Here is a 26,609-nt window from a genome sequence, read left to right as displayed (position 1 = left end):
AATGGTTCTACTGTAACAGCAGAACACGAAGTTACCTTTGTGACAGGCAGCTCCTTGGATTTGGACTCAAACAGCTGCTCTAGCTTGGATGTGTCCAGTTTAACTGGCTCCAGTTTGGACCAGAGAGACTCCTTACAGAATTTATGACTGTTACAATGCCAGTCCACGGGACGCACTTCATTCCAGAAGAGTCGGATGGTCTTCTTTTTCTTTTGGAAGAGAGGCATCTCCCCTCGACTCAGCTGAGGGGAGGGCGGAGGGATAGGGGCCATGAATGGTGGGGCTGGGGGCATCATTTTGCCAAGGATGGGAGGAGGAGGAGGAGGAGGAGGAGGGCACCCAAACAGGGGCGGGGGTGGTGGCAGTGCAGCATTACATGGCAGAGGTGGAGGTGGTGGTATGAGGTCACCTGACCCCAGTACACTGTCCATATCTAAAATGTCCATGTCATCCTCATCCCTCAGGTCCGTGAAGTCGATTTCTTTGATCCTCAGCTCCCTAGGTTCGGCCATCAGCTGATCCCAGATGTAGTCGGACTCTTTCTTCGGGGTTAAGGTTGACGAGGCCGCGATTGATGATTTGTCAGTCTGCTGCTGCTCTTTTGAGGCCTCGACCTCAGGAGGAGACGTTAGGCCTTTGACCAAATCTCCAAACTTCTCCGCAACTGCTCGGACACTGCCCTGGTTGTCCAGATGACCCACCTCCATTTTTTTCACATTTTCTTCCCTGGCCTGTCTGTGAGCCTCCAGTGTGGAGATCCTGCTGGCCAAGCTAGCTACAGAGGAGTCACTGACTTCTGCATCCTTCTCACATTTACAGTTTTCTTTCTCCGTTTCTGCTACATTCCCTTCCTCCTTGCCGGTTGTGGCCTGAGCGTAGAGCATGTCCAGCATGAAGCGCTTGCTGTTGAGTATTTTGTTGCACTGGTCGTTCACATCTGTGTCTTTAATGCACTGTGTCCATCGGCCTGTTGATACGGAGAGAATTGTGACATTGAATAAAAATATACATCGCTGAATATCAAAGTAAGTGAATAGAATGAGCATCGATCATACCTGCTTCAATGTCATTGGTGCGTTTCTCCTCCCGCTCCTCCCTCTCCAGAGTGCTACTTGTGGAGGAGATGCTGGATGCAGAGCAGTTGTCCTTTTCATTCACTTCCTCGTTCTGTCTCTCCTTCTCACTCAACAGTACTCCGTCCTCGACATCCCTTTCCGTTGGCTGCTCCTTCTCAAACTCCTCCTCTAACTCCACATTCACCTCCACATCTGGCTCTCCCACTCCTGCTACATCTGCTGGCTCTGCCTCCTCTACCAGCTCTTCCACATCTACCTTGTCCATGTCCAGTTTCTGTTCCTCAATCTCCTCCTGCTCTTGCCCCTCTTCCTTCTCCACGCCAGACTGTTCATCTGATGCTGGCTCTGCCACTACATTCTGGTCGGCCTGAGTCTCAGCAACATCCTCTGTCTGTGCAGGCGACTCTGTCTCAGTCTGCTGCTCGCCTGGCTCAGAGGGAGGTGTGGGGGAAGGTTCTGATACTGTTAAGTCTGGCGCTGGACTTTTGGTTCTGGTCTGTGGGTCAAGGTTTGGCTCTGAAATATGTTCTGTTCCTGGAAGAGAAATCAAAACAACGTAGCAAAATTGTTACTTGAAGTACTTCAGTTATGTGTGTTTATATTATCTGATAGTCTTCAGAAGCATTCTTTGTTTATAATTAAAACGGCTTTAAATTGCTTCCTGACATGTCCTTAATTGCACGGAGAGACTGTACATTTCCAGACTGCAGAAATAATTTACAAAGCAATCATCAAATTCTGTTACCATAGCTCATGATCATACAACACACACACACACACACACACACACACACACACACACACACACACACACACACACACACACACACACACACACACACACACACACACACACACACACACACACACACACACAGTAAACCATAACGTGAGTGGCTGAGAAGCAATGCTTTACAATTTCTGAGAAACAAACTAGTTCAATTAGAACTTTTGTTACCAAGTTGTTACCAAAATAAACCTCTGTACTTTAGTATTGAGAGAAACAGCCATTTTGATTGCAAGCCTCAAAACAATGAAGCTGCGTAATCTTAGTCTATTTAGACACAACACGTACATTTAGATACAACATCAAATTATCTATTTTCCTCAATTCTTAGTGTATCACTGATACATTTTGATACACACACACATAAGTCAAGTAGTTATTGTAAATACCGGTAATCCCTTTCAGCAGAAGTGCAGCTAAATCTAATTTCTGTGCAATAAACTCTCGTCAATTGTTATTGCCAAGCCCAGTGTGTGTGTGACAGGTGCACTGACGGCCAGTGTAGTCTCTGCCAGTTCTGCAAGCCAACATTACAGTCCATTCATGCTCATATCACTCGGGTACTAATGATGAATAAATGGTTGGCAAACACTAGTTACCCGACGCCTGGTGTGCAGTGGCGACTGTGTCATCCTGTGAGATGATGGACGAAGGTGTGGCAGAGCGGGACGCAGAGCGGCCAGCAGGGTTGGGACTCAAACACAGCGTGATCTCTGTCCGTCCTCTTGTTGGCACCTTGGGGCGCTCTCGCTCAAACTCCTCTGCGGCTAGCCTCTCCACAGCCTTGTACCTGCAATCATGAAATGTAGCTTCTAGAAGTCTGTACACTGATGTTAAGATGCATGCTGATCTGTTGTAAAAGCTGTTTTAAAATTGGCCCGCCATATCATAGTTGTGATATAATCAAATAGAAACATACATGCAAAGGATTGCAAATCATTTTTTTTAAGTTGAAAATATTACTTAAATTTTTTTTAGGGGTGCAGAGATATATGACTTCAAAATACAAGCCCCTGAAAATATTACATATTAGAGATATTAAGGCTACATCGAACAGTGACGAAAGATTCTGTTCAGTTGTAGTGAATAATAGCCATGATGTCAAAATGTATGCTGTGAACACATATGCCATATTTGTCTTGTTCCTATGTATTTGTAGAAACATTGAGCTGTAATCAGGGAGTTCAATAATGACAAATGACATACATTTTTTTATTAAAGTTGCCAAAGTGCTATTTGACTTTAATGGCTGGTGTTTACTGATCTCAAATCACAGATTTTTTACAGGCGTAAAAAATGCATGGGCAAAAGAATGAGCTATACATTATATTGGACTCACTCACACGGTCAGAGGGAGACAACCGGACCACATCCAGGACAAAACACAATTACACACTGGTCCTGTTAACTTTGGGACGTCTTATTGAGGATCAGGTCTGAAGGAGCTCTAACGCCTATAAATCATCCTAAGGCTTTACATCTGATTCTGACTTTAAAATAGAATCTCAAAGTATTTACAAACCTTATCTTTTATCTTATTTGCAGCATTATTGTCGGATCCATGGGAACCCATGAACTAAAGTAAACTCACCTTTCCGCTCTGGCTTGTCTTGCTTCTTCCCTCTTGTCAACATGATCTCGACTGAGATAGAAAGATAGAAACAGAGTCAGAATTTAGGGCCTGAATTGACAGTTTATATAATGTAATATTTCAATTGCTGAACTGAAATTGATATGGTGAGTGCAAAGAAATCAAAACAGAGCATCATAGAAAGGTACGACAAGACATCAGAGCAGAACATATACTTTTGCAGATTCTTCCTGCCATGATCCAGTATTTCTCATCATCATCATAAACAAAGACAGCCCAGCTTTTATCTGACTCACGGGGGATTTGTGAATATCACTCCAGAGTAAAGACTGTCGCCACCTATTTCTAAAAATACCAACCCATCTTTATTGGCTGTACAGCTCCCTACAAAGTAAAGAAACAATATATTCTTTCTGACATGAAGTCATGTAGTATTTCCGTTGGGTGAGACTAACTTCAAACGGTTCCTCTCGTCTCTTTCGATTCTCTGCAGACGCTCTTCTCTTTCCAGGCGTCTCCTCTCTCTCTCCGCAGCCAGAGACTCCTGATGCTGTCTGTACGATGAAGTGAGCAAGCCTCCTAGAGCAGGTCTAAACGACAAAGAGAAAGAACAAATGTGATAACATGATCAAAATTGAGTGATTGGTTTGTATTTAGATTTTGGTATTTACACATTTTTTTTTCAAACGGGAGCTTTATACTGTAGGTATATGATCAACCATACAGACAAAATGTTCTGCATCAGCTGTGGAAAAGTTAAGATGCCAACCTGTCGACCGCTTTGGAGTCTGGTGTGGAGGTTGCTGAAGCAGTGAAGCGATGAATGGGTGATGTAGGAGCCTTGTGCCTGCCAGGGTATGGACTGCCATTGGCACTGATTCTGTTAAAAGAAGGGGAAAATAAATGCTTTGTTCGCTCCGAAAACATTTTTCCACTGAAAGACAGAGAAGAACGATGAACAACACTTCCCGAATCTGTGATGTGAATTCCAATGTCATACTGCTGGATAGCTTACACTGAGATATGACTGTGTTGAGTGCTCTTAAGCGCTTCTCCCTCTGCATCTGAATAGCTTTGATGTGAGGCCATCAACTATCTGCAGGTGCACTGCTCATCCATGTATGCGCATGGGGACAATCTTTCTTAAATGCATCTTTTCGCTAGTCCTACTCTTTTTTTTTGAGGCCTTGTATTTGTTGAATCTGATAGAAGATGATGCACATTTTGTCCTCGAAAAGTTGCACAACACATTGTGCATTGGAAACACACTAGTGTTCAACGACAAACTTTTCCGGCAGATTGAATTACGTGCACATCTTCCTGAGATTAATGTAAATCACAAGGCCTCAGAGCCCTCATACATCTTGTCCCTGCACACTCTTGTTACTCTTGACCTGTTGACCCCTGGCCTTACCTTTCTGCCCAGCTGGGCTTTCTAGTTGTGTAAGATGTAGGAGAGTTGTTTATATCTGTCAGACTGAAGATGGAAGTGAGAAAAAGAGAGTAACAGTCAGATCAGACACTCCAAAGATCAAATAATTATATGTTAGTCATACAAACAACATAGCGAGACAGCGGTCAAAGGTTGGAGGGCTACAAGACCACAAAGCAACGGAGCCAATGGGGGAAAGACCATATCTCTGTCTGTCTTACCTATTCAGTGTGCCATTTAGAAGGTAATAAGACTGCAGTACAATTCTAATGAATACAACTATTTTACTTGATGTCAACTGTATTGAAAACAGTGCTTGGATGGAATTTAGCATACAATGCTAAGGAATTGCTGGCATTCCAGCGTTGGTGGACTCCCATGTTTCTATTGCTACAGACCTCTGCAGAAACATGAACAGCCAAGAGACAGTGACTCATGTTGTAAACTTTGAATTCCTTAATGCTTTGAATTCACTTATTGATTTGTCTTGGATTAACTGTGGTGCAGAGCCACAACGGAAGACAGATGAGTAGTAAATGTCAGCAAAGTAATGCTTTCCAGCAACTTAAAAAAGGAAGTAATTATGATTTTCCTTTTTCTGGTACAGTACGTCTTTGGCGATGGCAGATCATGCAACATATCAATCACATCTGAGGGATAATAAAGGCAGCTATGATCAAGAAAACATTTTTGAGTGTTGGGTGAGGCTGGGGTAGTCTGACAATAACGGTAATCACAGTCAGGTGGCCGGGGAGGAACCCACCAAGGACTAAAGGTCCTCTTTTTAGGTGCAATGGACACAGGAGACGATATCCTGGTCTTGACGCTGAGATATTCTCTCTGCCCTGGCTGGTCACTGGCTTTAAGGAGGATGTTGCCCATACACTTTAAGTTCAAACACATGTTAGGAGTGTCTGCTACAGACGGAGCCACACTAGGATGACAAAATACAACAGAGTAGGAGTCCAAATGGAAGAAAAGCTATCGGGAGAAACTGTGTGAGGGAAAAGGGGAATGACGCTTGGAACCTGTTGGCCTAGAATACCTGTGAGCGCCCTGTCTAGAGGACTCAGTGACTGGATGACTTTCATAATCTGCCTCGTCCTCCTCATCCTCCTCCTTCTCTCCCTCCTCATCCTCCTCTCCTTCCTCCTCCTCCTCCTCTTCTTCCTCGTCCTCTTCTCTGTGGCGAGAGGAGGGATCAAGGGTTGAAAGGAGGAAAGGGAGGATGTAGGCAGGCAAGAGAAAAGAGAAAGTGGACAGAGACAATGAAAACACAGAGCAGAGGAAAGGCCAGACGAGACAACAGACAGAAATGACAAACACCAAAAGCATTGGAAGAATAACAAGAGAGACAAACATTGAAGGATGTGGAAAAGGGTTAGTAGGTTTTGACAACTGTCTAAGTGTCAAACTAAATGATGTAAACCTACAGAGAAATAAAAATCCTTTCTACCTTTTGTTTGATTCAGTCTGTTTGTTGTTGTGTCGTGTGACTTGTTGCCAGAAGACAACAGTGGAAACGAGAGTGAGAGTTGTACAGAGGAGAGCCGGTGTTGTCAGAGTTCGTTGTGTTGGAGTACATAAAACGTATCTTAGTGTTATCTGAAATATTTGTATTGTCATGGCTGAATATTAAGCTGATTTTGACAATTCAGAATGAGACTTCTTGAGCTAAACTTGGTGAGACACAATAAAAAAACAGACCGCATCAATGGAAAGGTGAACAAAACTATATTTCTTTGTAGGGTCCTTTCCATAATATTGTCCGACACTTAAAAAGAAATACGTCAGTGGCAAAAAACAAACACTTTTAGAGGACTCAAACCGACGGTAATGAATTGTCCTGAGCAATTTACATTGCAGCCCGTTTAGCGGCTGCAGTCCACAGCGTTCTCGATCAATCTGAGACCAGTTTCGAAAATTGTAGTCCCCTTTAGTCAGTCGGACACAAAAGGGGAAAATGGGTTCATGTGAAACATACCAAAGTTACCCATTAATACAAAAACCCCATCTCCCTGTGATTTTAATTGAGGAGAAAAACATTAAATTGAATAACAAGTGTTGGGGATGTAGAAGATATGTTGTTTGCTTGAGCAGATAGTCTGGGATACTTTGTCATTCACAAGTCTGTGGCCACTTTTCTTCTGGATCTGTCTCGGATGTCTGGATTTCATTAACAATATGGAAAATGGTGATCTTCAAAGGCAGCGCGGATTTCCTGTGGTGGACTGGAAGAAGCTAGTCCAGTATGACGGTATCATATGACCTGCTGGACTGAATGTAAGTATACCTGAAGACCTGAGTGCTACCAGGAACATGAGGGCATATGCTAGGCAACAAACAATTCCTAGTTTAAAATTCAAGCCTAGTGTTTGTCTGCTATTATGTGGCCTATAATAAAAAGTGGAATAATGAATGACTTCATGTGTTTTTCTGGTGCTTTTACAGGGCATCGTCCAAGCTACTACACAATTAAACAAGATTGCGATTTGCTTCTTGCCTGAATCACCAGTTGTGGTTTCTATGAGTTTGTGTAGTCCCAAAGGTTTGCTGTATGAAAAACAGATGGCATTGTGGAGTTTGAGTTAACTCCACTCTCACTGAAGGAAGCATGACTTGAGACAGAGAGCAGATAGTTCATATCATGTGTTTACAGAAGCTTCCTATTTCCATCTGAGGCAGGGACACGTCTTGATAGTGGGGAAATGAATTCAAATGTCACTTTGCAGTAACAGTCTCCTCTCTGCCGTTCTTTAAATTACTATATAATTAAATTCTCTGCTTTGGCTCCGGACAGAATAGACGCATCTCTCCAGCTATCTCTCAGGGCTTACAATATACATAATCAAAACAAACCCCCCTGGCTGAACTTTTAAAACAAGGATCGGACCAAGTTCAAGCTAAAATAGAAGAAAGGATTAAGTTTCTTATTTCCTTTTGAAAATCTTCCACTTTTCCATTTCTCTGTCCTCCCCCGGCCTCACCTCTCACTGATGTCTTCAATGCGTTGGCCACCGAAGGGCAGGAAGCTGCTTGCATGAGAATGAGGGCCGCTGGGTGATGCTGGGGCAGAAGCGTGGCCTCTGCTATTCTGGAGTGAATGTCTCCGGCTGCGTCTTCTCTCCAGGCCTCGCCTCTCGTCGGTGCCACCGACGCTGGCCCGTCTGCGGTCCTTACGGACGCTGGGAGGCAACTGGGTTTCATCGTCTCCGTCCTCGTGCCGGAGAATCGTCTGGATCAAAGGCATCACAGAGAAACCTTGGCACACACTTCATTGCTGTCTGCCGTATAAGTGTGTGAGAAGTCATGTGACCTCAGTCGATTGTGGGACACACATGTCCAATAAAATCACATTAAGGCCAGTTGTGATGAGATGATGTGGCAGTGCATGCTTTCTTACCTCGTAGATGTTGAACTGTTCGACGAGGTCGAGGTCAGAGCCTTTCCTGCTCAGGTGTCTCTGGGCCATGGCTTCAATGCCCTGCTCCTCAAGACAGTCCACCATGTCATAGTATGAGTCCTGGTCCGGGAGGCCTGCCAGAGTCTGAAACACAAACCACAATAAGAGTTCTAAACTGTCTCTGCAATATTTTAGATTAATTGTGAAAGAAAAAATGAATTACAAAAATAAAGAAAGATCGCCTGAGAGAGTGAAAGGGTGTAACATTTCTTCTGAAGTTGTTTTGTTTCCTTGTATTGAAATGTAATCTGTAGCCAGATATGGTATCTAATTTATATATGTAAAAAGTATCTCATTTATATATATAAATTAGATACCATATCTGGCTACAGATTACATTTCAATACGCCGGCATTTCAGTATGCCGGTATTTTGACTCCAGTTGGATGAAAGTTTCCCCGTGTTTGAATAACAACACCGGTTCATTATATACATGATACTGTACAATCCATTATTATCTTTAGTGAAATCAATATGTTGTTGCTGCTGCAACGACTCCTTTACTCAATAAGGGGGAGCGCGAAGAGTAACAATGAGTCAGATCCTACTGAAGTCCTTTAAAAAGCTCAATATGACAAAGGGTCTGGCAGATCAGATGACATTTTGGGAACAATGCAGATAAGAAACCCAGAGGGGGTTTGAGCGATAGAGACCAAGAGAGAAGATAAGACAGTTCAGGAGCTCGTTGTATTCTTTCACTGACCTTATTGATGAGTGTCATTGCATACACCAGCAGCTCTGTATCCACTCCATCCTTCTCATCTAGGATCTCCATGATGTTTGACCACAGTTTTGTTTCTGCAGCAGCAAAAGGCATGCAACACATTGCATATCAACAGAGAAACGCCACCAGGTTATAGTAAAGTCTGATTTCATCCATTTGCTGATCTTAGAGCGTAAAAATAGTTCTGTCATCTCATGGCTCGAGTAAGAGAAATGCAGCCATAACGGTGCAGGGGCGAGTTGATCACCGGAGCAGCCGCGTGCCTCAGACACAAGTGTCATGTCCACCTCCTTCTCATCAGGAGTCATGGGGATCAGGTTCAGTCTTCTTACGCAACAGCAGACGTGACAGGATCGGGGAGCTGAGACAGAGGGATACCCGACCCCTGCACGGCTGATGTTCAACCGCCTGTTGTACAATGTGGAGCCTTTAGAGAGGCAGGTAACTGAACCCTGCTGCAGACAGGAGTTACAGTCTTTCTCAATGAGCCTCGTTCCATGCATAGCTAGAGAGCTTGCCCAGGACAACTGATCTGACTGCTGTGTAACAGGGAACTGTGATCTGAGGGCAGCTGAGCAGCACTACAGCCGCCATGGATGACTTGATTAGAAGATCTGGAGGAGAAATCTATCCGAAATGAGAATTTATATTATTTCATTTTTACATTATTTACGGTATTCCTTTAATATTTCACTGCTGGTTTCACTTGAGACATTTAACAACAGAGAATTACAACTGATACAATGCAAATTTTATTTTAGAGGTATGAAAACAATCTCTTATTAGCTGGAAAAAACCCATTCAGGTAAAACTAATTTGGTGTAATACATCACGCGATGAATCGACAGAGTCAGACCAGCTCTTGATGCCCCGACAGTCTGTCTGCAGGTATTGACTTTAGCATCCCAAAGTCTCCCGAATGCTCACCTCTTTTGGCATCCACAACGGTCACAGCTTTTATGAGCAGGGCGGCGTTAGACTCGGTGTACTCCACAAACACCAGCAACAGCTTTAGGGCTGTCTTCACCACCAGACGGAACTACACAAAGAGAAAAATACAGGAAACACAGAAATCACAATGTGGCAACAGCCCCCGAAATCCAAGCATGTAACACACAATCCACTTCATTTCAACTGTAAATGTAATGCTTTTGCTCAAACAAATGGACCAGCTCAACACCGGTGATGCGCCAGCTATTGTCTAATAAAAGCTTTTCCTGTCTGAGACGACTTGAGAGTTTGATAAGAACTTCCTGTGACAATCAGAATAAAATTAAGACTGGATTATTACAAACAGTTCAAGGGACTTAAAATACTGTTGCAGTCGACTAAAACTCTAAATTTACACTCCTACAAAAATATGAGGAGAGAGAAAACAATTAGAGAGTGGAGTAATTGGGGTGATACACGGCGGAGTTATTGATTTGCTTGAGAGTGACAATCGATCATGTCAGTGGTGATTAAACCAGTGTTAATTGAGTTAAACTTTTGTCTAAAGAGCTGCCACATCAGCACTACCACTGGACAAGCGACAGCCCTGTCAATGATCATTGTCAAAATGACAACAGACAGTGGAAATTTACCATATAAAATTATTGGGAAAAACTATTTCAACATTTACACGAGAAGGCAGAGAGAGTGAAGAGTTCACGTAGTTCCCTCCTCTGCAAATATGCTTCACATTACAGAATCTGACCACTAGAGGGCCGAGGGGATCACAATGACAGAGGGAAGTATGTGAGGAGGATGTGATTATTTCAATGTCGTCAGTGCACAGATGGGTTTGCTGAGTTGATTGCAGAGCATATCGACTGTGTTTAGTGTTCGTAATCTTTACCTTGGATCCACCCAGAGTGTAAAGCCACTGGACCGTTTCAGTGTGAGATATGAGGCCGTTCATCCCATCCACATACAGCATTATCTGACCGAGAGCTGGAAAGAGAGAGAGACAGACAAAGAAAGAGATGGAGTTTGGTTAATCATCTGCCATGAGTTTTATTTCTTCTTTTCACTAAAAACTGTCCGTATTTGTCCTGCTTAGCACCCCAAAAAAACTAGAAGAAGAGTAAATGTTTGCTAAAAATGTTTGGGGTTTGTTATTAACAGTGATCACGATTCTGAGTGGGTTCCTTTCTACGCAAAGCAGGTGAAACTTTAACAACAAAGTCTCATCTGGTTTGCTTTAGAGTCCTAGAGAAACCCTAAAAATGCCCCTCGATCTTTGTTTTTAGCTAATTATGAAGCGTTTATGTGTATAATGATGTAGCACAGAAAACAGAAAATTGACCATCATACCACTTTTGTACAGCTCACAGTGTAATGCAAAATAAAAATTTTAAAAAGCATGCGCATCCAGATGCTAAATACCAGGTGCTGGACAGAAAAGCATGTAAAATATGTAAAAAATTGACAGAAAAAATACAATCTCACAATCTTCAGCCCACCCTATATGTCCGTAAACAGGACCTACACAGTAGTGTATGACCAATGACGTAGATTTTTCAAAGAATGTTCAGTGGCTGTCACATATGCACGTATAAACAACCACACAGTTACCAACAAAACGTGTTTTGTTAGTGAAAAGGCTTAACAATATTCCTCTGCCCATCATGATTAAAGTGATTCGAGCTGCTGTGGAGATAAAAACCAAAACAATTGGGTGAGGACCTAAAAAAGAAAAACGACTCTCGTCCCTCAAGTCAGTGGACAAAAATGGAGGGAAATATTTGAGTGCCTCACTGGATGCTGACATGACTTCCAACTGTAACGGGATACATAAATAAGAACATGATAAGAGCCAAGGGATCTCTATGGGGGGCACTACAAGTGTAGGGCTTCTGTTAAAGGAGGAGATGGGGGGGGGGGGGGAGATAAACACTGCTGGAAAGAAGTGTAACAGACAAACGTTTCTTTTTAATATGTAGTTTTTTTTTTTTTAACACCATCTCAGTGGCCATCCACGGGGAGTTAATGCATTCACACAGAAGACCACAGCAACAGGATGAGCTCAGCTTGAACCCGCTGCAACTTTAGGTGATACATTAGCTGACATGTGGGGAAAAAAAGCTTAGTTGTATAAACACGTGAAGACATTGAAAGTGGAACATTTTTGGAAGGCCTGGTTGACTAGTTCTTGGCAGAAGCTGAATAGGTTTTTTGGGGGTGGGTAATACCGAAGAGAATATTTGGAAAAAGACATGAAATTCCTGTCTTTTTCAAATGTGACAAAAGGTGATGAGCTTGTGCTGATCAAGTACAGAAATGAGTAGCTGGAGACTCCTTCATGGGCTGCAAAGCTGACACACCAGGTGTTTTGAACTGTTAACAATAACATAGAAACTGTCAGAGTTCAATTTTTGGCCAATAACTCGATAAAATACTTAAACTGACTTATTGAGGGCTCTTAAACAGAATGCCATGTCATCTCCTCCTGCCGTGTTTCTTCAGACATGCTATGATGAGATTCTGTCATACATTTTTCCTCTCCTCTTCTCTAGGGGGGTATGAAAATCATGAATATGCTGTAGATAAGCCAAAATTCCCAGGTGCAGCTGCTGTGTGTGCATGGTACGTGAGAGTCTGTAGGTGGGTGGACGCATGAGTTCATGTGTGTGTGTGTGCATGTGTGTGTGTGTGTGTGTGTGTGCATGCTGACGGCCCGCTGCAGCAGCAGCAGCAGCAGGGGCAGTTCATCTTTTATCAATCAGGGTTAATTACTCACAACATGTCAGGCCGGAGCATTCCTAACACTCCTCTCCTGCTGCGAGCTGAGAGCCGTGTGTCACAGCAGTCAGCGGCTTGGACAACATGGCGAACCGAAGCGGACCACATCAGAGCGTGTTTATGAAAACATGATTAACCTCCTCAGTCAGCACGGGCCAGTGTCACCCTCTCCTGTGACTCCCCCCCCCCCGCTCTTTGTATGAGATCACCGCTGACAGACGAGTGACAGCAGTAATGACATGACCTACAGCTGGTCTGTTGAGTCCAGAATGGATTCCTATGGTTTGAAAAAAGAAAAGAAAAGATCTAGCTTGCATGTCAAAAGTGGCTGAACTAACTATTAACAGTAACTCTTTATACACAGACGCAAACAGCTGTGAGTTTTGCTGAATGAGAAGGGAATCTACTTAATTCTTTTTTAAACTGGTAGCCGATGTCTGACCTGCAATATCATCACTACACAGACTTTTATCTCTGGTGTGCACCTGTGTACAGTATCTGGTGAGGTTTTGAGGAATGTGCCATTGAAACCACGGGTGACAAAAGATAGGTGGCCTTCATGAGGCTTTTTAAAGTGTTATTACGCAACATGAATGTTCAGCTGCTGACAGATGAGACGTCACTGATTGCTCCCTAAAGTCAACCACAAAATCAAATGACTTTTAGACCATTCTGACATATTATCATAAGACGTTATTTAAAGATATCAACGAAAGGTTTTGGGCTTTTTTTTAAAACTGTAAGCATGTAGCCAAGTAAAATAAAATCTGAGTGAATGTCTCCATCATGTTCATCTAATTTAGTGTGCAGTTGAGATCCGGAAACAATATGATATTCAAACACTTATGAACGACGCCAGAAACCGCAAAAAATCGTGAACTTTTCTCTCAGATTCATTAAAACGACTGCTTCTTGGAATTATTCAATGCCAGCTGCCATTTACGAACAGTTCAACTTTGAGTTCCAGAAACCACATGGACTGTTACCCTGTGAACAGTTGGGTAAACCGACACTGTAACTGTTTGAAAAACAAAAACAAAAAAAAACACTTTCATGATAGGAAACTGCAAACTTAAGGGTCTGGTCAGAAACTGTCAAAAGGAAACGTCTAATGACTCTCAAAACAATCGCCTTTTGTGAACTTCAAATGGAACTGATTTCCACACACTTGTGAGTCAATTAGTCGTGAAACTGCTCCGGAAAATGGAAAGTTACCTTTGAGTAGTTCAGGCTTTAAAAGTAAAATTAAATCATTATAATGTGGTGTACTTTCCCAGCGTTGTAACTCTCTGAATAGCCGAGTGTGGGTCCAGAACATAGGATTTGTTTTTAAACTCTAAAACAGACAGTCATCAATAACTTCGGAAGAGGGTTAATAAGAAGAGCATGTGAGTGCTGAGTCTGTACGGGACAGACTCGACTTCAAGCACTGATCTGGGGCCAAAAATGTGGGCCTCCATTCGAGTAATCATGAGCAGCTCTATAATACCTCACACAAAGTACAACAATAACATCGCTAAGACCCTTTGCATGTATGTCACGTAATGAGCTGTTGGCAGACAACGAGCTGCCTTCAAAACTCAGTGATTAGAATTTAAATGTTTGCCATTATGGGAAAGGACAGCCGGGGAAGAAAGATTTAGCTAAAAACAAACTTGGAAGTGTTCAATGAGCAGCTTGGCACTCTCACACTCCCTTTCTTTCAATACTTAATATACGTTACGAGTGAAGAGAACACTTGAACGATATCCAGCTGCAGAAGGGAACCACACACACACACGCACACACACACACACACACACACACACACACACACTGTGTGGAAGAGACAAACCCTGTTCCTGTGTCTGAACCAGAACTCTGAGAGGAGTAAAAACTAATGCAACTGAGGTTTGGTGGAAGTGTTTCTTCAGGGCCTCTCCCTCTCATAAACCACAGCAATTATCTTCCACAGCCCCAGGAATGTGCAGGAAGGGCTGCTCCCTGACCACTGCCGAGGTGAGAAGCACTCTGAGGTCCGGGTGGCAGCGCCGACACGAGCCAGCTGACTTGGAAAAAAAAAAAGACACTTATCTGTGAAGTTGCAAGAAATCAACTCAACAGCTTCCCCTCTATAAGACCGTTCCCCACTACTACTTTGGTTTCATTTACATTTTGGAATTCATCAAAACTGGGTCGGCCAAACGGTCTGACAGCAACATGTGTGTTACAAGGACTTGAACCCACCTGAGCTAATTGGGGTTTATTGCAAAGTCTGGAAAAAATATATATTTTAATGTAGATTCTTGTTCTATTGTGGCACCATAATTATGGTAGATTATGTTAAATTCAAGAGTCGTGTCCATGCTAGACTTTGGGAACACATGGAAAGAGACACAGACTGGTTTGTCCATCGTGATCCAGCAAGCGTTTGAACATTACATTACTGACATTTAACATGACTACAGCATTGCCTCCAGCCAACTTCTCATTTAGATCCTGTCTACCATAAAAAGACCAGTTAACACGCATGACAATTATTAACTGAATAAGTCATGTTCATGATAAGTTCCAATTGTTATTCAGCTAATGACGGAGACCATTAGAGCCAGACAAACGGCCTCCACCAGACCAATTCAGAGCTGACTGCCAGACTTACATTGAGCCCCATACAGTAAAACAACAGGGGGATGCTTCCATTTGCAGTCCGGAATACTTGTTTGCCAGTATTTGACACAATTTACTGAGGGCCTAGGCCAAAACAAATTCCCGACAGACAAACAAACAAACCTCATGGAGCAATAGCATGACGTAAGGCAGGGGAGCCTTTCCAGTATTTATCTGAGCAAGCTCTACAGGCACCGTGAGCCGAGTAGACAACAACACTGCAAAGAAATTCAAAAGGCGAATGCATGTAATATTTCTCCATTTCCTCTGCATTCAAAATATTATCAAGCAGATAGATTTCAGTTTATACAGTCCTGCATTTCAGAACATTCCGTTAGGACAATGAACAACTGGGGAAAGCCCAACCGATGAGCTTTTCCCATCACGTCCAAGTGGGGAAGACTTTGGAGGAAAGCTATACTGCATGCCATCCGCCCACTCGTAGAGTGATCTGAAAGATGCGCTGCGGTAAATTCTTACAACTCTTGAGAGAGTAGTGGTGTGATTCGCTCTGGTTCTGGCCAGCCATATGCTGAATTCAGTCCCAAAAAACAGTCAGCTCTCAGGAATCAGCCGTAAAAAACCCACTCCAGTGCTGAGGCTTTCAGTCGATCTGCCCGTGTGCTACATTACTGCCAAAGATGTATTTATTTTCCAAATTATAGTTTATGTATCTTAGACGGCAAGGTCGGAGATGATAAAGTAAGAGCTTTAGAAATGAACCAAATCAAACATCCTTCGAACATAATTGGCGTGTATACTGAATTCTGTTAAAGTAAAACAAGCTGCAGCGTTATGATTCCACTGCCAGTCGCTTTGCTAAGGCTGACAACTTCTAGAGATGAAGGGAGAAGAGAAAGGGGGAAGGCAGAATTTAGGTCAGGCAGGTGGGGTTGAATTGGGTTCAGATGCAAGCCGTCTGCTCAAGTGAGGGGGATCTAAAGGGGGCTGCAGGGTCTGACACAGAGGGAGGACAGGGTGGGACTAATCTTAACCAAAAACATGAAAACAGCATATGTTTTTTTTTTTTTTACTGGTCAATTTATTTTTTACTTGATTCCTCCAAGTGCGATCCTGTGGGTAATGCTAAAGTGACAGGTGGTGTATGAAACAGAGCACACAGTGCTTGTTTGTCAGTGTTGCCAGTGGAGCAAAGACAGTTGAGAGGTTGTTGGCTGAAACCGTGTCTTGCCCTCATTTCCTCAATTCACTTTGAGCAAATTAAGTCATTTCTGTCATCCAAAAAGAGAGAAGTCTCAGGTAAAGATGCTAAATTATATAAAAAAATATAATTGGTTTTCTCTTTGAAATTCATGAACATATTTCTGGGGAATTTCTTTGAGAGTTAGTTTGGTTTAGTGGTGAAAGTTTAAACTTTTATGATAGCTCACTCAAACAAGGAAAGGATTACACCTATAATGACCCGCATATAGTACGTTGATACATTTGCACGAAGCCTCCTGACCCAGCCCAGACAGAATGGAAAAGTTAATCCAGACGATGGGCCATAGTAAAGGTCTCCCCCCCTCTAGAACTGACGACCTATAACACAGCCAGACAACACAAAACACACTGTTTCCAACAAGAGCTTCCAACATCACTGTTAACCCAACTACGCCTGGATTTCCACTTAGCGAAATGGTCAAACCAGCGAGGGGAGAATTCTGTTACAGAAATTGGGTCAGAGTACAACAAAAAAAACAATGATCCTAATTCTAAATCAAGAGAAATAAAATGTCACTCAAGTATGAAATGGTACATTGGAAAATGTCGTCGTGACATCAGCTACATGACATCCTTTCTATCTGAAAGCCAGTCAAACATTTAAACTTTTAATTTGACAAATGATCTGTTGATTATCAAGCTGACATAGTTACAAAGATACCAACTTACAGTAAAAGTTTTCTAATGATTGATTATCCCTATCCAACTTAACACCAGAGCAGCTGGTTTCACTGATTAAACTCATGATACTACAAAGGAGTGAACAAGAGAACTTAGCAGCTGTTGTGTTTGTACACAGCGACACACACATTTGGTACACAGACGTGTCACTTGATGTTCTGTCTTGCTGATCTGAAAATGGTAGCAGGTGAGGGAGAGACATACGCAGATAGAAAGAGAGAGATGATAGATAATGAAATATGGGCATGATATATTTGAATTCTATAAATGCTATAAATTCACCAATATAACTTATAGCGTGTAAGCCTATGTAATATAATACAGCATGTGAGGAAATATGGCCCTCTGGGTAATTTATGGAATGTTTAAGAATGTATTTTCCCAAAAATGTATCCAAGACTGCTTCTAAAGGTGTAAAAAAAAGAAAAGATTGCTTCCCTAATTTCCAATAGATCAAAAACTTAAGCTTAACTTTCAACTTGGTTCCACTGAGACTTAGAAACAGCTGGCGTTTTGTAAACAACAGTGTGCAGACAGAAACAGCACGGCCTCGAAGAAAGGCAAACATCGAAAGTGTTGCTAAAAACATAGCTTATGGCGATGAATGTCAGCAGTGAACATTTCAAAGCCGGGAATAATTGCTTCAAGTTGACCGAAATTGGTTTGTCTTTAATCTGCTCTCTCTCTCTCTCTCTCTCTCTCTGCGTCTCCGTTTTACAGAAACCAATGAAACAGAGTTGTTACCTTTGTTAGGGCTCTTTCTGTAAACACTACAAGTGGAACAATGATCCAGGAAACAGCCTTGTTATGTTTTCCACCTTGTCTCCCAGTGTTCCTCATGGTAATAAGTACCATAGGGATCGTTTTCTTACCACAGTGAAGACGTTTGAGTTCAAAGCGGAAACTTCTTTGACCTTTTGAACAATCTGCTTTCATTTTATGGCAGTTGGAGTACTTACTGTGCTGTCAACACTTACGTGTTACTGTGACAACCTATGTATATATTTATTTCTTTGCTTCTAGCATTGCTGTGTAGACATTTTCTTGAATTGTTTTTAAATATTTTGACTCAAAGAAAAGGTTGCATACATTTTTCTAAAACCTGGGTTGAAGATTAAGGGGCAAAAACTTTGATCGCAGGTTAAAATGTATAAATAAATAGTTTAAAAGTGATCGAGTGAAAAAGAAACATCACTTTACAACCCCATGAAACCTCAAATTGACCATAAAACATTAAATATGAAATATTCCCTCAACATTCACTTCATCAACTCAAGATTTATGATTTCAACAACTGTTTTAGAAAGATTATAAATGAACATCGATGTTCTGTGTTGAATTAAACATAACCTCAAATGCATATTTCAAAATGAAGAATATCCCCAATGAGCCCTTCATTCCCTTCTTGGCCCCTGCGTGTTTGCAGCACTTCGCTATGACTGAGTGTGAGGCGTACAGGAGGACCAGATGGCATCGGCACCTCTGAAAAAGTGACCTCACACCCTTTCCCACTGATGGGGTGATAAAGGCATACATGCTTTCCCCTGGGCCAAAAAACACACGCCTCCAAGGAGCTAAGTCCAGCCCTGGAAGCCCTCCGAGCCAGGTGTGAGGGGCCCGTAGAGGGGATGGACCCCAGCCGTGCAGACCCAGAAAATACCCACATCACAGATGGAGCACTGACTGGCCACAGACACCTCCAGGGCTTTGAAAAGAAGGAATGAAAAAGTGAGTAAAAAGAAAAAAGTGAGATGGTGTAGATTGCTGGGAGGAACTCCCATTTACAATGACGACAATGTTCCAGAGAGTGAAGGCTGGGAACCTGTTCTTGTAAAATGCATGCAGACTGGTGTTGCACGTGTGACTGGGCCTTTTTTCATCTACAAAAGAACCATGAGATTGATTTTTATTCATGAAAGAGAGCAAGATTGTTTTGTCGGGAGGTTTTTTAATGCACACCAGACAGAGGCTGCATACCTACCTTTACTGGCCTCAACTTAAAGACCTTATCGTAAAAAACCCACATATAAGGAGTGATCAATGTTTGATCACTTACTGTTGCTGGTTCTCTCTCTCTCTCTGCACATGTAGAAATGTCATGCATCTAATATATTTGCCTCCTGGGAAACCTTATGCTATAGCTCCTCTTGGAAGTCATCAACAGTAAAGCAGCCAGATCGACATCGATTTCGGACCTGTGCATCTGTGTTCCAGCACATGCTCGACTTGTGTTCTCCAACACATGGCTCACGAGGGAACGTCATCTGCTACTCCACATTTCCTCACCTGGTCAAGGGGAATTAGGTCAGGAGTTGAAACAGGCTAAACAGGCTTTTGGGAGAATGGTAGTTTGGTTTCGTCTCTCATGGTGATGCAGAGATACATGAGGGGAAACTGCAGAGTCTGCAGACATGAAGTGATAAATTACCATATCAAAGTTTATAGAGAGTCCAACAGAAACACACTGACACAGATGTTTTATCTGAATCTCTGGGAGGTAAAGGGAAAAAAATGACAGCACGATAAGGAGTGAAAACATACGAGAAGTGGTCTCATCATTCACAGCACAATGACACTAACAACTCTTACATTTGGTCAAGTTTCCAAAAGCCTGTCATTCTCATCCTTAGGGACCAGTCCAAGTTCAGATGAAGCATCAAACATCAAACATCAAACTTTAGAACCTGCAGTCCTGTCGGGGGTCATGTTCCTGTTTGAAACTAGCCCAGTGGGCAATACCAGTACTTTGTCACAGACATCTGCCCTTTGGGTGGTTAGAACAGCAGAGAGGATTGTGGGAGTCACCCTGCCTGACCTGGACACTGTGTCTGCTGGCCGTCTCCAGAAGAAGGCCAGAAACATCTGCACAGACATCACTCACACCCGGGTCACTCTCTGTTTGTTCCACTGCCATCAGGAAGGAGATACAGGACCATCACAACCCGGACCAACAGGCTGAGGAACAGCTTCTTCCCCAGAGCGGTTTCCTCCATCACCCCCCCACCGCCACCCACCACCCCACCCAGCTCACACCGGACAGTGCTGAAACAAATATAGTCAATAACACGACACTTTAACTACGCACATTTTTCACTTTGAAGCCATTGATGCCTGTGCTTTATCTTGTTTTATCTTGTATATATTTATTTCATGTCTTGTTTTAAATCGTCTTGTCTTAATGTTTTTATACACTTTTTGACTGTTGCTGCTGTACTGACTGATGAGTCGCCAACTTCATTTCGTTGTATGTTCGTACAATGACAATACACATCCTTATCCTTATCCTTTGCTCTTTGGTTTTTCCAATAACAGAACAGGTTGGAAAATTTGAGTGCAAGCATTTCCGAACATGCATCATCTAATTGAATAAACATGAGTGGGGGTAACATCTGATTGAAATGTGCACCCCAAATCACAAGGGTCAAGTACACTGTGACTCCTTTAAACAAGGAATTATGAATAAATAACAACAGAGGTGTCTGGACTATGACACTGTCGTCTTATATGGAACCTTTAACCACAAAAGTTGAATTCACTTTGAAAAATTATAATAACTGATCGCTTGACAGAAGTGCAGCAATTTTCATTAAAATGAGGAAAAATATCAATGGAAGAAAGTAAAAAAATAGAGGGGAGGGGAAATTAGTTCTGTGATTTGCAATACCCTGCCAGAACTTGTATTAGCCACTTAAGCATGTGTGACTTGCCCCCTCACAGAAGGCTGTAGTGGCCTTGCAGCGAGTGCTATGAATCCCTTGGTCCTCTAGTATCCCCGACCAAGCTGGCCCTGCCCCCCCCCCCCCTTCACCGTGACAAACATGATCCTTCACCTGACCAACATGGGAAGGAATCATTAACCAGCAGCTAAACTTGGCTGAACTTCCATTATCTGTGGCACACATTTGAGCTTGTATTAGGTGTGTGAGTGTGAGAAGGTGAACAAGCACAATCATCAATTTACGTGGCGTATGTAAACACATGTGGTTCTGGATAGGTTTCTGGAAGGAAACGTGTTGCAGGATTGATTGATGACATCCTCGATTAGCATGTGTTGTAAATTGAGGTGTGAGAACGTAGAGAGGAGGAATGTATGCAGTGAATTTATTGGTGGAAGGGAATGGTGCTGTTCTGCAGATGACGTACCCCTGAGGATGTAATTCTGGTAGTTCTGGTCTGCTTCAGCGCCGACTTTTATCAAACACGTCAGTCCTTCCTCCACCACAAACTCATGCACCAGGTCCTTGTCATCCTGGAAAGAGGTCAAGGAGAAACACGGGAATATTCATAAATACACAACCAGAGACGATATTGTTTTAATAGTTATTTCTATTAATCAATAGAAATCTGATAGATTTAGTTCCGGCTCCCACCACATAACTGCCATTACTTAAACCTTTGAGTGTGTGTATGTTGGTTGCAAATCACTGGCATGCAGAGAGATGATGATCTGGGATGTGTTGTTTAACAGCTCACACAAGGCTTTCCAATTACTGAAAAGAGTTTCACGTGAAAATAAATAAATCAACCGCCAAAACAAATGCAGGAACTGTTGATTTATGCTGGTCACCTAATGTTAACACATTATATGTATGTCTTATGCACAAAATGGAAAAATGACTGCTTCAAGCAGAAAATGTGATGAAACAAAAGAGACGACTCTTTCTGTCGCTTTAACAAAAACAATTCGTGGAGAGAACAAGAGCTCAGACTTCTTAATGCCATGTCGCATTTGCCAGAGCGCATGAGAACATTTGTCATTTCAGCCTTCACAAAAGTATCTGTTTGTTTACATGCAGTTATAGCTAGTGCATGTGCAACGAGCAATGCCCTCCTCCTGTTGCTTCGGCCTCCCCACTTCATTCCATATTTCGTCTTCCGTGACAAAAGCACCTGCATCTCTCACACGCGTTGATGACTCTAATCTAAGACTCTGTTATTGACGACTATAACACGCACAATGCACTACTGCGATAAGAAATACTGATTTCAGGCCAGGTGGATATTTTATTCCACAACAAGAATAATCAATACACTCTTCAATGGAATCCCCAAAAAGCCACTCGTAGCGTATAAAGTGAGATATTCTAATCTATTCTGGGCCTGCATCAGCATCTGTTGCTCTCTTTTCCACCCAACTGTCGGTTAACCCTCCCCCTCTATATGGCCGGCTGCCCGCCAGCCCAGCCCAGTGCGTGAAGTATGACCAGACCTGAACACTCCACAGCTGCCACGACGGCAGACTCTCAGCAACACAACCCTGCCTCAACAAAACAATGCTGTGTCCCAAGTGGGAGTGTGCATGTGTGCACTGATGCATGTGTGCACGCTACATATAGTTCTTGCATTGTTAATATGTGTGAACAGTCAAAGGCATAACCAGAGCCACGGCAAAAGATATATCATATGCTGACAAATGCTGCAAATTGAAAAACAATGCCTACCGGTATATGAGATCATGATACAAATGTTGTAAACATATATTTCTTAAGGATCCAGCAAAAATGAAAAGACTGAATATCATCTAGAATATATAATTACCTGAAAAATCTGCTTGAGGGAAAAGAGGGCTCGCCGCAGCTCCCGTCCAGTCGAGTTGTAGAGTTTTTCTGTGAGAGAGAGAGAAATGGAAAAGAGTGGACAAATCAGCTGACAGTCAAATACATGGCATCTTGTTGTCATACAAAAAGTGAATAAATGAAATTGACACTAGATTCAACTTCCCTAGAGTTCCTGTCAAACGAGTGTTTTAGTGTGTCACTTGCATCGCACACAATGTTTCCACATGAACTACACATTTCTCCTTTCAAAATCCCTTCCTCATGTCTGCGTCATGCACACACATCATTGGCAGCAATTATCCCCAATAGCTGACGGTGAAAAATGTCCTGCAAGAATAGTGGTGAGAGCAAAAGAACAGTAGGAACAACTCAGAGCACATCTGTGGAGAGTTAGTGAATAGTGGATGTTTCCTGCTGACAAAGCCATATCTGTAGCTTACCATAATACAAAGTCAAGGCAGAAACTTAAGCCAATAGCCACCACAATGGCGAAGAAACAATACACCCATTAATCAGTTATGGAAACACCACAGAGCACTGAAGGGGAGGTATGATGGATGACAGATGCTTGTGACTGAGGCGAACATCTCCTGCAACTACTTTGCCGATCCTTCACCCTGTGTGCAGTCTCCACAGTCTGCCAGGGAGTGGCAGTGTTGAGCTCAATCCTTGTAGCTCACTCATCACTGCTGTGTGAACTCTCTCTGACTCAGCAAAACCTGCCTCTTCACTGCTGCAGAGGAAGCAGCATACAGTAGAGTTCAGTCCAGAGCAGTGCAGTGCAGTTTAGTACTCTCTCTGACTGCTTCTCTCTCAGTATTTTCTTTTCATTCGCCCATTGCTTTTCATTGGCATTGAATGACCTTTAACAGATACTTTATTGCTAGATATGTCTTAGTCAGCAAAGATCTGACAGGAGAGTTGCATGCATACAAACATGGCATTAACACAGCAAGGCAGTTTTTCTCTCTCTCTCTCTCTCTCTCTCTCTCTCTCTCTCTCTCTCTCTCTCTCTCTCTCACACACACACACACACACCACATAAAGCACTGTGCAATGTGTCTCTAGTCTGTCTGTTGCACCACCGCAGCCGTTGCAGTCCTGACCGGACAGGCAGGGTTTATCACTGTAAAATCCAACCCCATTGTGAAAAGGAAGATTTCAGAGAGAGCATGTCGACAGTAGAAAAAATAAAATAATATATTGGTCTTAATGATGCTAATTATGAGTCAAACAACTTGCTGCTATGTTCCAGGACATGTCATCGCAGGGTAAGGTTGTGCACAGTAGTGTAACTCTAAACACTTATTACACACATATATTATTCGTGTAATCCACTCTACTTCAGACAGACAAGACATTGGACATGCATCTGTAATCCAGACAACCTGGTATTGGGCCATATGTGGTTAAAAGGCTCCCACTTGATGAAGCTGCATATTGAAATCAAACGGTTACAGCGGAGTTGCTTATCTTCAGACGATGTCTTGTTTCAAATTTATTACTCTAATGGTATTTGGTACAAGTGCAGCCGAGTTCTTTGAATGTTTTGTGCACTCAGTGCCGTACATGGGTCGGTGTTGGGCTTTTAAGAGTCCCAGCCAGTCACTGGCAACATCCAAAAGGAATAACTCATCCAGAGGTATTACGAGGGGAAGCTGTGCGATGTTGGTGATTTGTGTGTTTACATATGACAGGAAGGAACTGTGACCGGGCCTTTTTGGCTCGGGCCCCCCAGCTGTGGAACTCCCAGCCTGAATATCTCAGGGTTGCCAAGTCAGCATCATCTTTTAAATCTCCTCTCAAAACTAGCATGATATTTGCAATAGTACTCCTTTTTTAATCTTCTGATTCTGTTTTACAATCATCATCATTCTGGTAAAACACTCTGTAACTCTATTGATAACAGTGATATAGAATTAAATAGTAAGTCATTCATGTAGTAACACCCCCAAAGAGCTAAACAACACTGTACTTTTTATGCTTCCTGTGCTTTTATGGAGAAAGATGACTGCTCTTCTCCGTCAATTTCAATGTATCTAAAATATATGAATTTGACTTTTCTTTTTAAGTCGATACAGATTTATATATTTAGTCTTTACCTGCATCTGTGGTTGATTCTACATCATGCAAAAAGCAGCAAAGTCTTTTAAACTTTTGCACCCTCCCCTGCAGGTCAAGGTAGGGCCACATCCATTGCCCTCCACCTCAGGGAGATGACTCAGAGTTTAGATTAGGGATCTTTAATAAACAGACAAGCTCTCAGATCACTGGAGTGAAAAGCCAGATGCAGACACTCTGGGTTACTCATCACACCTTCACAATACAAAGCAAGCTTGATTTGTGGTCCTACTTCAAAGTCTTGAATCAGTCTGCTCTTTTTCCTCTCAAAGCCGTAACTGCACTTCCTCGTGGACATTGAATGTTAATCAGTCAACAGATAAATTACACCCGGCACTGCTGAACAACCATTGAAGCCCAGATCACAGCACAGCACTACAGCAGTGATGCATCAGCACCTGGGCTGCCAGTGGGTTTGAATAAATCCCAGGAGCATGTTTCATGTGTGTGCGTGTGTGTCAATCAGCTACAGCATGGCAGTGAGACATCTTCCATGCAGAGTTCCACTGCCATTCACCTCAATAAAACTGTCAGAAAGTTATTGCTGCCCAACACTAAATGAAGCCCATCTGCAGGAACAGACAGTCCCTGACCTGTCCCTGTTCACAGTCCACACGACGATGCACCTCCTGGAGGCCCATCTCTAATGAGAAATAGCTCAGTGGAGATTAGTTCCATACCATTTGGCACAGATATGCACCCAGTATGGTCCCTCTGCATTTCTCTCTTTAGGAAAAGAACCTAGGCACAAATGTATGCAGAGGAAATGTTTGTGAACCCCAACTCTCATAGTTTACCTGAATGAAGACTATGAGCCATTTGCCATGGATGAATTATTGGGCCATGGCAATAGGGCGAGAAGAACAAAGGAAGTTATAATGGATAACACATAGTTTGGACACTGCAAAACATTCTGGGCACTTGTAGCTCTTTACGGCCTGGCCTTAAGATCGATGTAATATACCCTTCTAATGGCAACAATTAGTCCACAAAGAGCCATCTAACCATGTTGTCAATTACTTTACATACTGCAAAACAAGACTTGCTTAAAATAAAAAATAAAAAATGCACGAGTGCCGCTGAGGACAAGCAGCCCATTTTGTTTTCCTGTCACCTTTACAATCGCCTCGGGCTCTTACTGACAAGAACCTGACAAGGAAATGACTCAACAGAGTGAAGGTTTTGTTTTTGTATGCCTTATATTAATGTACCATATAGTGAGCAGCTGTTTTCTGCTCTTGAATTGCAATACACAGTCACGTTTTCTCAGCTGGAATAGCTACAGGGATGTAATGGTCTCGTAATTATAACAATCATAAAGGTAGTAGCGGAATTTCTATAATCATCAGGAATGTGCTCAACTACCCGGAGTAGAGGAACGAGGAGAAAACCTGCTGTGGGGCCTGGTACATTCAGACAGGCCAGGACTTCACCTACTTTGCTGCTGCTGAAAAGACAACTTTTAGAAGCAAATCTGTCTTGTGCTTTTTCGAATACCTTCAGTACATGTACAGTGTACATGTGCCAGTACATTCCAGTAATGCGTTTTCGCGCAAGTCAATATGTCACTTTTTATCGAACTC

At 42.6% G+C, this 26,609-nt stretch overlaps 1 protein-coding gene across 4 annotated transcripts in view; it reads right to left on the bottom strand.

The window, feature by feature from the left end:
- fhod3b (formin homology 2 domain containing 3b) overlaps positions 1–26,609 on the bottom strand; it is a 76,679-nt gene that overhangs the window by 8,540 nt on the left and 41,530 nt on the right. For all 4 annotated transcript variants that reach the window (XM_079275267.1, XM_079275268.1, XM_079275269.1 and 1 more), the window contains exons 4-16: positions 22,886–22,953; positions 21,491–21,596; positions 10,911–11,005; positions 10,001–10,112; positions 9,053–9,147; positions 8,290–8,433; positions 7,874–8,121; positions 4,224–4,334; positions 3,910–4,044; positions 3,455–3,505; positions 2,463–2,653; positions 1,056–1,610; positions 36–967 (exon numbers count right to left, since the gene is read on the bottom strand). In XM_079275267.1, coding sequence (XP_079131393.1) covers positions 36–967; positions 1,056–1,610; positions 2,463–2,653; positions 3,455–3,505; positions 3,910–4,044; positions 4,224–4,334; positions 7,874–8,121; positions 8,290–8,433; positions 9,053–9,147; positions 10,001–10,112; positions 10,911–11,005; positions 21,491–21,596; positions 22,886–22,953 — 2,843 coding nt within the window. The remainder of the gene's footprint in view (positions 1–35; positions 968–1,055; positions 1,611–2,462; positions 2,654–3,454; positions 3,506–3,909; positions 4,045–4,223; positions 4,335–7,873; positions 8,122–8,289; positions 8,434–9,052; positions 9,148–10,000; positions 10,113–10,910; positions 11,006–21,490; positions 21,597–22,885; positions 22,954–26,609) is intronic.

Source organism: Melanostigma gelatinosum (genome assembly GCF_949748355.1).
Source record: "Melanostigma gelatinosum genome assembly, chromosome: 9".
Taxonomy (NCBI): Eukaryota; Metazoa; Chordata; class Actinopteri; order Perciformes; family Zoarcidae; genus Melanostigma; species Melanostigma gelatinosum.
This window is presented reverse-complemented; position numbering and strand designations above follow the sequence as displayed.